This window comes from Diabrotica virgifera, chromosome 8 (genome assembly GCF_917563875.1).
Source record: "Diabrotica virgifera virgifera chromosome 8, PGI_DIABVI_V3a".
Taxonomy (NCBI): domain Eukaryota; kingdom Metazoa; phylum Arthropoda; class Insecta; order Coleoptera; family Chrysomelidae; genus Diabrotica; species Diabrotica virgifera.
This window is the reverse complement of record NC_065450.1, coordinates 20,604,254-20,619,010: the sequence shown is the minus strand read 5'-3', so window position 1 is coordinate 20,619,010 and position 14,757 is coordinate 20,604,254. Positions and strand designations below refer to the sequence as shown.

General features: G+C 31.9%; 1 protein-coding gene across 6 annotated transcripts in view; it reads right to left on the bottom strand.

The window, feature by feature from the left end:
• Window positions 1-9,635, bottom strand: part of LOC126890026 (zinc finger protein 664-like) — a 47,593-nt gene extending 37,958 nt beyond the window's left edge. For all 6 annotated transcript variants that reach the window (XR_007700256.1, XM_050658837.1, XM_050658836.1 and 3 more), the window contains exons 1-3: window positions 9,233-9,635; window positions 8,256-8,384; window positions 4,521-4,649 (exon numbers count right to left, since the gene is read on the bottom strand). Coding sequence is in view for 5 of the 6 variants with exons in the window: in XM_050658837.1 (XP_050514794.1) it covers window positions 4,521-4,649; window positions 8,256-8,384; window positions 9,233-9,356 (382 nt within the window). In the remaining variant the exon portion in view is untranslated. The remainder of the gene's footprint in view (window positions 1-4,520; window positions 4,650-8,255; window positions 8,385-9,232) is intronic.
• Between the last annotated feature and the right edge of the window lie 5,122 nt (window positions 9,636-14,757).

The window sequence follows — 14,757 nt, the reverse complement described above, 5'->3', positions numbered from 1 at the left end:
GAGACGAAAGAAACGGACTGGAGCGTAAGAAAATAATATGTCAATTTATAATTCGACGTAGCGGAATTTTTGCGCATGAGTAGAAACAATGACTTAATTCAACAACATAGCCTATAAATTATACGAACCGTAAACAAACTTTGTGTTTATATATTTATACTATTATTTATTATAATATAAATATAGGTAACCGTTTTGTGTGTTACATGGATTAGGAAATACACGAAGGTATGCTCCTTGGTGCCGTGGGATTTCCAACTATTTTGTTTCATTTCCTAGTCTTTAAAATGTTTAATGTTTATTGGATTCACCTATCGTATATGTGTGGATAACCCCGAATTAGACTAATAAACACTCATATTTATCTGAAATATTGAAACTACACTATGATATATTTTTATTAATCCGTCTAATTTACTTACACCGTTGCACGTCATTATTTACGTTAGAGATCTAAGTTGAAATTGTTGCTCAATTACAAAAAATTCTTGAATTCATTTTAAATCAAATACATCACAAAATTTTTGCGGAAGTGGATTATACAGCAAAACAAATTAATATTCAATGTAAATAAATAAAAACTTTAGAAATAGAAAACAAGCATTAAACTATAATCTTACGTTAAAGTACATAATAAAAACAGTAAAAATAATGAAACAAATACTTATAGTAAAGAATATAAACAAATATGAAGTGTCATCACCGCAACTGTCAAATAAATGTTACCAATTTATGCCAAAATATCACCTTCGTTCGATTATAGTTACAGTGTATTCCGAACAAATGTGCTTACCATGGACGTATAAATAAAGATGGACCGGGCTATTTACATCTTTGCTTGAAGTCACGAGATTGTCACAGTCATAGGCACAAATCCTTAATTTGACGTTGTCATATTATTTTGTTTTCAAGTCAATATTCAAAATAATTTTCAATTTTTAGTATAATTTACTTTTAATTTATAAATCAAAATATATTACTTAGTTACTAGAAACCATTTATAAATATACTTATTTCGTAACCAAGGAATTAAAAGAAAAACATTAATTTTTTAATTATTAAATGAAACTATATTCTGACAATTTTAACTATTTGTGAAACTTGGCACCATAGGTAATATCAACCAATCATCGCGCTTTCAAGAAGAAGGAACATGGCGTCGTGTTTGTTTACGTTTGTGTTGATAATTTCAGAATTTCCTTATTTGTGACATTTAAGTGAATTTGTTAGCGTATTTTGACTTTGAATTGAACAATCGTAATCGTTGTCCTAATCATGGTGCGTAACTGTGTTGTATGCAGAAAAACTGCATATTTACATCCAGAACTGTCATTTTATTCGTAAGTATATTATCAAGTATTGTATTATAAACAACATCCATTGGCGTAGCACAGGGATATGATATTACTTAATCCTTGAATTGAAATAAAATAAATAAAACTTAATTTTGCGAAATAAAGTAGATTTTGTAGTATTAGTATTATAAATACATTTATTCATTTATTTATTTATTCTAATCTACAATATAATTTCTACAAATATATTGATTCGACGAAATATAATATGCAGGTTCCCAGTAAAGAATCAACAGCTGGATATGTGATATGACCGAAAGCGTTATTATCTATAATACCCGTGGTGCCTTCAACGTTTAATGTCGGACTAAATTATTCTTTATATGCAAAAAATTTGAACGAATTTTGAATTACAGTAGAACCCCGATTATCCGTGTGCGGATTATCCGGGCTGCGGATTATCCATGCTATGATTTTCTATTACTTAAATTGCATTTTTGAGGTTTTATCAAAATAGCGGCACTGTAAATCACTCGACGAAACTCTATACGCGGAGAGGGAGACTCGTAATGAAAGATTTATTTTTTCTGTTGTCTTTTTATGGTAGGGCTATATGTATGGATATATGTACATATGTATTACAATCAGAAATAAATGTTCGGATTATCCGTGCTTTTCAATTATCCGTGCCAACGTCCGGTCCCGAGGAGCACGGATAATCGGGGTTCTACTGTAATTAGTTTACAAATAAGTACATTTACCAGCAATAGTCCTAACGTAATTGTGGTAACCATAGTTTTACTTAGGTTGTTATTTTTCAACTTGACAGTATTTAACTAGTTATTTAAATTTTCACAATAACGCCCTCGGGTATTATATCATACTTAACTGACTTCGAAATCATGTCATTATTTGTGAAATAATATACCAGGCGGACATTATTAGTTTTTATGTTTTCTTATTTATCGTATATCGTTTATAAATATTTTAATCATTAATATGGTTGACCATTATACCAATTATGCTCTGTTTTTAAACCGGGAGGAGTAATTCAAATTTACTGCGCCGTAATGTTTATTTGAATTAGGTCCAATTGCACGCAAGTTTACTCCACGGTTATGAAGTTTTGACACGATTTACATTTATGAAATTTTAACACTATTGGCATTTTATAGGTTACTTATATTGGCGATTTTTTGTGTTTTCTGCGTTACTCCTTTCATTTTTAGATTTTTAGTCGGCTTTTTTAAAAATACATATTTATCTATCACAGCAGGCAAGTTTACTCCACTGTTGTGAAATTTTGACACTATTTACATTTATGAAATTTTGACACTATTGGCATTTCATAGGTTAATTAAGTTATACTGGTGATTTTTTGTGTTTTCTGTGTTACTCCTTTAATTTTTTGATTTTAAGTCTGCTTTTTTAAAAGCACATATAAAAAACACATTCATATTTGCCACATCAGCTACCAGCTATACTGTTTCTCTTTGTGCTTAAGAGTGTGAAACAAAGATATCTATACTATACATGTCAAACTCGTATTGTTCTAGATAACGTTATGTAAGATTTTTGTTTAATATTATAAATACGTATATTAATTTGTAAAATATATTGGTATAATTATACACGGGCAATGTATAAATAACCTGCGATACGCTGATGACCCGGGTATTCTGCCAGATAATGCTGAAGCACTGCAACGCTTAATGGACCGAGTAATGACAGCCTGTAGAGAATTTAGAGTGAAATGGAATACAAAGAAGACAAAAACGATTGTCATCAGCAAGCATCGAAACAGAAGGGTGAAGGTCAATGTCGACGGAACACATCTCAAAAGAGTGAGAAGAATAACTTACCTTGGAAGTAATCTTGATGAAACTTGGGACCACTCACTAGAAACAAGAACACTTCTGGAAAAGGCACGTACAGTCTTTTACAGCACTGCAACCGCAATTGCACTGCACCGCAATCTATGCAAGCGCCAGCTGGGTATTTTATTGAGAACTAGAGTACTTAAATGCTATGTTTTCTCCACCTTGATCTATGGTGTTGAACCTGGATAGTGACAGAAGCAACACAACAAATAATCCAAGCATTCGAACTCTGGTGTTACCGTAAAATGCTCAGAATATCCTACGTAAGCCAAAAATTAGAAAAAATACATTAATATGCGAATTTCTTTTGTAAGGGAAATGTAATAGCTCATAAAAATTGAACAAATAAATTCGGTTTACATTGGAAAATATTTTCTGGATGTTAGATGAGCTAGCACATATTTTATTCCAAATAAAATAAATTGAAATTTCCATAAAAATCAGATATATAATAAAAATCAAGGTCTATTGGAAGCCAGAAAATTTGTTTAGAAAAAAAAAATAAAAATACTGATATGCTAAGAAATAACACTACCAACTTTGTCACGCTATTAGATATAACATTTCCAACTTTTATTTTTTCGATGCACGCTATTATGTATTATTTTAGTTTAAATAAAATATTGTATATATATAGCATATAGTAATTTGAGATTTTCAATACTCATTCATCTTTATTCTTTTGTGTAAAACAATGTTTGTAAATATATTCTATACATTGAAAATTAAAATTATTTATTTTTCGTTGTTTCTAACCTCTTTCAAATATTTGTATATGTTTACGATACTAAAAATACCAATAATCATCATTTATTCAAATAAAAAAGTTGTTTCAAATACCTTTCAATTATTGGAAGGTACGCCACTGACTAAGCGGGAAGTGTCACAGTCTATCGCCTCGTCTCTTTCTCTGCGCCTATAAACTGTTCGGCTTCAAATTTAGATGAAAAGAGAGTAGAGCATGCCTAGTCCATCTTTATTTATATGTCCATGATTTATACTATGGACGTATAAATAAAGATATACAAATTAAATGAAACATATTATTGTGTATTTCTTTAAGTTGACATTAATAGAAATATTTAAATATTATTTCTACGCGTATATAATAAAATATGCCTAGTGGCTGTAACGCCAGTGTACTCGGCAAAGTGATTCTAAAAAAGAACACACCTACCGCCTAAATATTTCGTGTTGGTATCATGTAACGTCTCGGGCTATGACGCGGATGACGTGCAACGGTAAGTAAATTAGATGGAGTATAATATTTTTGCAATGTTTTTTTTGTTGCAATATAATATTTTTTATGAAGGCTTATTTTTACATTTTCCATTTTTAATCTCACCTGAGTAATTTGTTTCTTCCGGTTCATTTTTACAGTTATCAAGATCTCCTGTGCTGCATAGCTGACTCTCCATACATATGTGTTCATGTTCCTCAAATTCTTCTTTAATTTCAAGTTTACCTTCCATAACTAGAAATTGACAAAATATATTAAGGAAATACACCATACACATGATAATCTAAACCATGGCTAGTCTATAGTTTGTTTTTAAACCAAGAGGAGTGATTGAAATTTACCGCGCTGTAATGCTTGTTTGTAATTGGTCCAACCGCAGGCAAGTTTACTCCACTGCACTGTTATAAAATTTTGACACTAATGACTTTTTCAAATTTTGACACAATTGGCATTTCATACGTTAATTAAATTATATCGACGATTTTTTGTATTTTCTGCCTTATTCCTTTAATTTTTAGATTTTTAGTCTGGTTTTATACAAGGTGTCCCAAAAGTAGCGGAACAGTTGAATATTTCGCAAACTAAACATCGGATCAAAAAACTGAAAAATATGATTTCAATAATTTTTAAAAATCTATCCAATGACATCAAATACCATCCCCCACAGGTGGGGTGGGGGTAACTTTGAAATCTTAAATGGTAACCCTGAGTTTTTATTTCAGATGTGGATTCCTTATGTAAAAGTAAGTAACTTTTATTCGAGACATTTTTTCGAATTACGGATAGATGCGTGCTATAATCGGAAAAAACAATTTATTGTGATACCATAGGTAAATTATAGAAACAGTCTCGAATATCTCGAGAAATACACTTCCAAATGAAAAACCAAAAAATATATATTAAATATTTTTAAAAAACTTATCGAATAACGCTAAACATGACTCTCCACCTCACCTCCTACAGGTGGGGTGGGGGGTAACTTTAAAATCTTAAATAGCAACCTCCATTTTTTATTGCAGATTTGGATTCGTCATGAAAAATTAAGCAACATTTATTCAAACTTTTTTTAGAATTGTTGATAGATGGCGCTATAATTGAAAAAAGACTATTTATTAGCGCCATCTATCAACTTGGGGTTTCCATTTAAGATTTCAAAGTTACCCCCCACCCCACCTCTAGGGAATGGAGTGGGGGATCATATTTGATGTAGTTGGATGGATTTTTAAAAATTATTGAAAAAATATTTTTCAGTTTTTCGATCCGATGTTTAGTTTGCGAAATATTTGTTTGTTCCGCTACTTTTGGGACACCTTATATAAAAACAATTATTTTTAGAACTCTTTAGCGACATATTAATATAATATAATATTTATGGATTACAGTCGAGGGCCGAGATTATCAACCAAAAAAGAAGATGTACTTAATGATTATTCTAGTGACTTTCTTGGGTGTGAATCTGTCTTTTTAGTTTACTCCTCCTGGTTAAAAAATAAACCATATCTACTCATGGTTTTTGCTCCGAATATTAAAGAACCGCTTGAAATAACATGAAATTTGGCATACACCTAGCTAATATGTCAACGAAAAAAGTGATATTATGCCGATGTGTGTTTTTGCCCTAGGGGTGAGGCATACACCTAGCTAATATGTCAACGAAAAAAGTGATAATATGCCGAAGTGTGCTTTTGCCCTAAGGGTGAGTACAACCCTTTCTCTGGGGTGAAAAAACATGGGTTCAAAATAAGTCTGGAAGTGGATATACCGACTAATTTGAAGCAACTTTTGTTATAGAGTTTTTCACTAAGTTAATACTTTTCGAGTTATTTGCGAGTGAATAAATATATTAATTTTTCAACAAAAATAAAACACGTTTTTGGACGGTTTTTCGCAAATATCTCAAAAATTAAGTAGGTATTTTATCCAAAAAATTTTTTCATAGCAAAAACTTTTAGCTTATAAAAAAGTGAAAAAATAATGTATGTATGAAATCTGTAGACCCACTAGAAGCAAAGTTGTAGCTAATCAAAAATAGGTTCTTATTCATCTAATACCAAATCGAATATTTCAATGTGAAATAACCAAAAAATAAAGCACTATTCGGGGAAAACTCATCACAACTTTTTTAAAATGTTTAAAAAAAGGTTAATTTTTATTTTTAAAAAAGTATTTAGCACCAAAAGTAATACTCAGGGGTCAGGGAGCCCAGGCCTATTTTAACCATTTACTACTAACAAGCTAATTTTTCGTGAGTAGCTTTATTTCGACCAGATGCCCAACTTTTTTCCTCACAACAATTTCCATATGTGGTAGATAACAAGGATAGCAGGGATAGTCCAGTCAGGTTAGACAAATAACAGGCCTAACCTTGCATGCCGAGCTGTCCCAAATTTTATTCTTCTAATCTTTAGGGAGCATGAATAGTAGTATAAATTTAAAATCTCAACTGAATTCTGGCGTTGTGTTAGCCATCATTTTGATTTTAAACTGAAACCGTTTTTCTCAATATCTCCTCCATTTTCAAATTCTCGACAAAAAGTATGAGAACTAAAATTGTTGAAAATGTGATTTTCTATAATTTCTTTCATTACAATTTTTTTTTCGTGCGGTCGATATTTTTAGAGTTATGGGGGAAATAATACTGTCATTATTTTCCAAGCAACGCTGACTTTTCCAGAAAAACAAAGCTGACTATTTTTACTGTTCGAGATTTTTGATATATCTAATAATTTTTAAGTATCTTGAAAAAAACAATTTTTTCAAATTAAAAATTTTACTTTAAAACCAAATTTTTTTTACCAGATCATATAAACACATCATCAGTAAAGCAAATTGCGAAGCAGTAATGATTAATTTCATTTAATTTGCTAATTATGGGGTAATTCTCCCGATTTTTTTGCCAAATAAAAGGGACTAACTTTACTTTGAGCGTAACTTGCTTCCATTTGATGCTAGAAACTTTTTTTATAAAAACCAAAATAAAGATTTTGTTTTAAACGCTTTAAAACAGTTGTAACGAGTTTTCCACAAAAAGTACTTTATTTTTTGGATATTTTATAATCAATACCAATATTTTGGATATTTTATAATATTGGATATTTTAATATCAACCTATTTTTCATTACCTATAACCCTGCTTCTACTAGATATAGAGACCTCACGCATACACCACTTTTTTACAGGCTATATTTTTGCTAAGAATGTTTTTTTTTTTTCAATAAAATACTTACTTTTTTAATTACTTGTAATAATCAACTACAAAACATGTTTGTTTTTTTTGAAAAATGAACATATTCACTCGCAAATAACTCAAAAAGTGTTGAGTTGGTAAAAAAGCTCTTTAGAACAAAAATTCCTTAAAATTAGTCATTTTATCCATTTCCAGACTTATTTTGAACATACATTTTTTCACCCCCGAGAAGGGGTAGTACTCACTCCCAAGATAAAAGCACACATCGGCACAATATCACTTTTTTCTTTGACATGTTAGCTATAGGCAGTGCTGTTTTTGTGATGGTACGTGCCGGTATGCTGTACCGGTACCTCTTGGGACAAAAATTAAAAAAAAAAACAAAATTATAGACAACTTCCTGAATTTTTTCCTTGCTCCCAAAACGCCCTTATTGGGCCTAAATTTAAAAAGTTTCCCGAGGGCGGACCCCCCTTATGAACACTTCCCAGACCCCCAAGAACATTGCATACAGGAACCTATATTGTTACAAAAACAGCACTGGCTATAGGTATGCCAAATTTCGTGTCAATACAGGCGGTTGTTTAAAATTTATAGCAAAAACCGTGAAAGAACATACTATCCATTTTTACTTTTTCCATTATTAATCTCACCTGAGTTATTTGTTTCTTCAGCTTCGTTTTTACAATCTTCAAGTTCTATTGAGGTGGATAGTTGATTCTCCATACATCTGTGTTTCTGTTCCTCAAATTCTTCTTTAGTTTCAAGTTTACCGTCCATTACTAGAAATTTAAATATATTTTATTAAATGTTTAAACAATGATGACCCAAAGTTTAGTAAAATTTACTCAAAATTAGTAAAATTGTATATCAATTGAAGCAAAGTTACACAAAGAGTTCAAATATCGACTTCCAGTTCTCCCTTTGATTACTTTGGATGAAAACTTAATACTTTCGAAGTCCAATTACTTGTATATACAGTGAAACTTGGATAATTCGAATCTCCGGGGACCATTAAAAAAATTCGAAATATCCAAAAATTCCAATTAAAAAATAAGTCTACAAAAACAAGGATTACCTACAAAAACATCTGCAAATGATAAATATCAGTAGTAGATCAGCAAAGAAACAGTAGTTGCTCATTTTCATCACTTGGAGATGTTTTTGTTCCTATTCTTGACTGAGTTTTGTCAACTTAAAAAAATGGGCTAACAAAATTTGGCCAAAATTACCAATTAAAACATTTGCAAGCTATAAAAAAGACTGACTTAATTATTTTCCAAAGAAATCCGAAATTTTTAGCTGCTTTTTAGAATCATTATTATTATATTAGAAGATAGGTATTCAGAAAAGATAGCAGAAAAGTTCGAATTATCCAAAATATAATTCGAATTATTCACGACTTTTTACTATTACTTATATAGGAAATTCTAGGGACCAGAATAAAAATTCGAATTAAAGAAGACTTCGAATTATAAAAGTTCGAATTAAGCAGGTTCCACTGTATTAGGTATTAAGGAAATACACCACACACATACACATGAAAATCTAAATCACCATACTACTTCTTTTCTTGCCATCCAATATTCTTATGAAAGCTTATGTTTACATTTTTCTTTATTAATCTTACCTGAGTATTTTGCTGCTTGGGGTTCGTTTTTATAGTCTTCAAGATCTATGGATGGGGAGAGCTGAGTGTCCACATATCTGTGTTCATAATCCCCAAAATCTTTAATTTCAAATTTACCGTCCATTGTCCGTATTTATATTCAGTACTCCATCCACGCTATGCCACTAACCAAAGGAAAAAAGGAAGGCTCTAGACTCTAGGAACTCGGAGTGTAGTTAACCTTTGAGTTATAACAAGTCCGGTTATTTATAACAAGTCAGGTTATAAACAACAACAAAAATTAAATTATTATTTGTATGTACTTTAGTTTTTAAAATCCCTAAAAGCTTTTTAAATTTAAATTGGACTCAAAAGAAAAAGATATTTTTTTAAACACATTCATGCATTCATGCTGACCTCTTAAACCAACTTGTTTTGTTTTGTTTATTATTTATTTTTTCTTCTTCTTCTCTTCATTTGAATGGCCTTAGCTACTAGGGCTATCCGGCCAGGATCCGTGAATATAGACTTGAATATTCAAGAGCCGTACCTGAGGTACATCTGGGCTTAAGCTCATAGCTCCTGAATCTGAAATAATTAAGAGCTAAAAAAAAACTTTGTAATTGTTTATAAGTTCCATAACTAAAGTTCTACTATTAATGGTCTAGTACTACCACGCAAAACCGCACTAAGCACAAAGCACATGCATTGCAAGCAAGCTAAAGTCTAAAGTTTTAAGCAAGCTACACACGAGTCATTGTTGATGTTAAAAACTTTTGCACTGCGATTAATGTCTTTGAGTTTAAATTTTTAAACAACACATCAGTTAATGTCGGATCACGTTCTAGTTCCCTTCTAAGCAACTGGGACTCTCTTTGGAACCTAGTACATTCCAATAAAACATGTTGTAAAGTTCCTACACTGCCACATAAACACTGGTTTGAATTCACTACCTTCAATCTAAATAAATGTACAGGAACACTACAATGTCCACTTCTCATACGACACATTTGTGTGATTATACCTCTCCCCAGGTTGGGAAATTTTGTAAACCATGCCTTTTTATATGGAACTGTAACTTGTGAGCAATAAGTAATTCCTTTTGCCTGTCCTATTTGTTGGAAACGATTTTCCCAACCAATCCATAGATTTTCTTTATATTTAATTTGAAAATCTTTAAAGGGGGCCTTTGGTTCTTCACTAATAGGCAGCTTTCTTCCAAGATTCGCAAGATGGTCAGCTCTATCATTCCCAATAATTCCAGTGTGACTTGGAATCCATGCAAATTTAATTTCTCTTTGTTGTTCATCAAATTCACATAGTTTTTGTTTTAGTTGGAGAGTTTGTGAGTCTATTGCCGCCTTGTAGCTTGGTCTTGTGATTTTTTCTAGAGCACTTTTAGAATCACTACAGATGAGGCACTTTGTAAAATTATTCTGTTGGATTAACTCTAATGCTTTTTTAATGGCAAATACTTCTGCTGAGCAAATTGAATTAGCGGATGGTAATCTTGCTGTTAACTGTGTTCTCTCGTTAAGGTATATCCCAATACCTACATTACCTTGTTTATCTTTGGATCCATCTGTGAAAATAAGTTTATATTCTGACCAGTTATTGAGGTACCATTCCATAAACTTGGTTTGGTTATTTGCCTCTTTGCCCATATTGACAGTTTCATAAGCCATAGGAGAAATCTGAATATTAAGTGGAAAGGAGTGACAAGGAAATAAGGAGCTATGTGCTACCTCATGAATTTCATGTAAAGTATTCTGGAAAGCAGCCAGTATTGGTGGGAAATATTTTCTTCTCCAAAAACTAAAGTAACCCAGAAAAACATTGTGAAATTGCTCAATTGAGGCATATATTGGGTTGTCATAGGCTACTACTTTTAAAATGAATTTAGATGCTAGCCATATTCTTCTAAGATCTAACGGTGTTTCTCCACACTCTGACAAAATTATATGAACTGGAGAAGACCTCATAAATCCCCCTACAACTCTAAGAGCTCTATACTGAACCTTATCCAATTTTGCAAGTAGAGAACGTGCACAACCTCCCAGAAAAATAGATCCATAGTCAAGATGTGATCTAATGTATGCCTTATATAGAGTGAGTAAAGTTGCAGGATGTGCTCCCCACCAAGTTCGACACAAACAACGAATAATATTGACTCCACTGGAAGCCCTCAATGCCATCTTTTCAATTTGACTTCTCCAAGAAAGGGAACTATCTAGAATAACTCCCAAATGAGAAACTTCTTGTTTCCAATCTAAACGTGTGTTATTCACTGATATTAGTGAATTCGGAATATTATTCCTATTTCTATCAAAAAAAATTGCTTGACTTTTGCTAGATGACAGACACATTCCCATATCATGAAGTTTATTAGAAATACTTTCTACTGCACCATTTAATTTTTCCACAACATCCACTCAGCTGTTACCGGAGCAATAGAGGGCAACATCGTCTGCATACTGAGTAATTAGAACATCCTCTGGCACACAAAATGAGATTATATTGATGACAATATTAAATAGTACTGGACTCAAAGGGGAACCCTGAGGAAGGCCCACATTGGTAGTTCTTGGTCCTAGCAGATTTAAGGAAATGGGATCACGAACAGACACCAAACGATTAGTCAATAAATGTTTAACCAATTCAATAAGGAACAATGGCAAATTGAGATCTCCCAAAGCGTCCAATAATTGGATGATTGACACTTTATCATATGCAGAAGAAATGTCTAACATAACAGCAGCTGCTGGTTTCCTTTTTGAGATATTCATTGAGATTTCATTGACCAGATGAATTAAGTTTTCAGACACCCCTCTACCTTTACGAAAGCTAGTCTGGAAAGGCGATAGGATCATAAAATGTTCTACATACCAATCTAACCTTATTTTTATCATGTTCTCTAAAAGTTTACTAACACACGATGATAAAACGATTGGTCTCCAGCCCGAAAGACAATTTATATTTTTATTGGGTTTGGGATCCCAAGTAGCAATTTGTCGACGCGACAACGTTGTCTACCGCGTGGCAACGTTTTGTTACAACGTTGTTATTGCCTAGAAGACGACCCAATTCTGCACTAATTTGGTGGACGATTTTTGAGTTGTCTTGACGTTGCCTAGTCAACATTAAGCGTTGCATAAGACAACTGAAACGACCATAAAAAGTGCCTGCGTGCAATGGTTGCTCAAAGAGTCGGACTGGTTATGTTTTTTTACCTATATAAAAAGTAAACTATTTTGACATCATAGCAGGTATTTAAATTTATATAAATACATAAATAAGGACTTAAACAAAATTACCTGATGTGCAATTTATAAACGCATCTCAGATTACCGTCAAATATGGATATTCCACCTTTAAAAAACACACGCGCTCATTTTTTATCACCTTTTTAACAAAAAATATGTAAATTTAAAAAATCTAATTTTAATATAAAAGCCAGAATTTATGTTAAAGATGTTTTGTATAAATTTAATGTATTGATGGTGCTTTTAAAGGTATTAGAAAATGCCTGCATTTTTTATATTTTGTGTTTTTATTTTCTTTACATCCCAAAAAAAAACCAAAATAGTGCATTAAACAACATTACCAATATTACTTAAAATATACCTTATTACCAACCATAGACAGATAGATAACCGAGAAGTCCAATCGCCGACCAAACACGGCCTGGGACCGACTATCCCAACCACTTTAGAACGCACCCTCTTATTGGGTGACAGAGGTCATGTGACCAGTGCAATGAGGTGCATCGAGTGCATCATTCTCCTTAACAGCGTTGCCACATTTAGTAGATATCTACTGTTTTGGTATATTTTTGATATTATTTAAAAAATTCTAGTAGGCAATGTTTTTTATTAGATGTTTGGTATATTTCAATATTTTGTTATCACTAAAATAAATTTGCTTTTTAATAGTATTCACCCTATTTCTAAATTAATTTTCAGACATTTTGTTACAATTTCTCAATGTCATTACCGAAAATAAGATTCAGGACGTAGATGATGATAATAGATGGACAGAGAAATGAAACTGGTAAATACCAGATCTAAATAAGGAAATCTTCATATAATTGGTTTGGAGAATTTTCAAAATGATTGTAACGCTCGGTTTCATAATCAGTTTTTTAAATTTTAAGTAAGTTCCCAAGTAGCAATTTTTCGACGCATTGGTTGTTAGTACAAACAAATGCACTGTATACAACGTTGCCTGAGAGCATTTTCAGTTGTTTCGGCCAACGTCCCCTACCCCGACTGACATTACGATGTTACAACCTTTAGTTATACGGGCAACTAATTTATTACCATTGTGTCACAATGATTGTGACAACTACATATCACAGTTCAGTGTGGTTCAGTTTTTTCAACAATCGCAACGACTTAAAAATGTTATAATGCTAAACTAATTTACGCCCTGGCCGACTCTGTACGTAGTTGAGTAGTTATCTGTCACGTCACGACCCTTGTGTTGTTCTAGAGGTGTGACACGTTTGCGGCAACTTCCAGAGGAGAAAAAGAATTTACTTTATAACCTTATTTTTTCTTATTATTATATATTTTATTTTGATGGAAATTTTCGATTTATTTAACAACCTGTTTATTTGTTTTTTTAATAGCTGGTTTCCATTCCATTGTTTTATCAGTAGATTTGAGATTTGATAACCTTAATCTTTGTATCAGCTTTCGTAGACAGGGTTGACAGGTCAGTTTTTACTCTTTCAGTAGTTTTGTTTTCACAAAATCAGTAGATTCTTTTTAGGCCATGTAAATATACAGTAATACAGTGATATGCACATCCGTCCTAAATGTCCCAAGAGGAATTCCACAAAATTGGAAACCTAATTATTCCAAACCACCAACTGGTAATTACCATTTTTTAGCTAAAATCTACTAAATCAAAAACTAAAATATACTTAAGGATTTTTGGAATATATTTGGGATTTTTTATAATAAAAACAACAGCTAACTTAAGGGGATAGGCGCAAAATGTCGCCTGTTAAAATGTTAAATGTATTTTAAATGTTTTCATTTTTTGTGAATCCTTAGAAAACTAATAAGTATTTTTGAAAAATTTAAACGCACAAAGATAGATTACGTTATTACCGAGGACCGAAAGTCCCTGAAAACTTCTATAATGTTTATTTTAATAAGTTACAGGGGTGAAAAAAAGAAAAAATTTAGTGTGACTTTTAATTCCAAATATCTCGTTCAAAAGAAACGTTTTGGTTTTTCTAAATAATGCAGTCTTCCATTCTGCGTTTAAATTTTTCAAAAATACTTATTATAGTTTCCTCATGATTTGAAAAAAATGGATCAAATTCTGTTGAAATATACCAAAAATCTACTAAAAAATATTGCCTACTAATGGTTTGTTTTTAACCAAGAGGAGTGATTCAAATTTACCGCGCTATAATGCTTGTTTGTAATTGGTCCAACTGCCGGCAAGTTTACTCCACTCTAAAGGCCGCGTCCCACCATCAAATAATTTGATCAAACTGGTTTGAGCAAACTGAAAGTGACAGTTAGTGACGT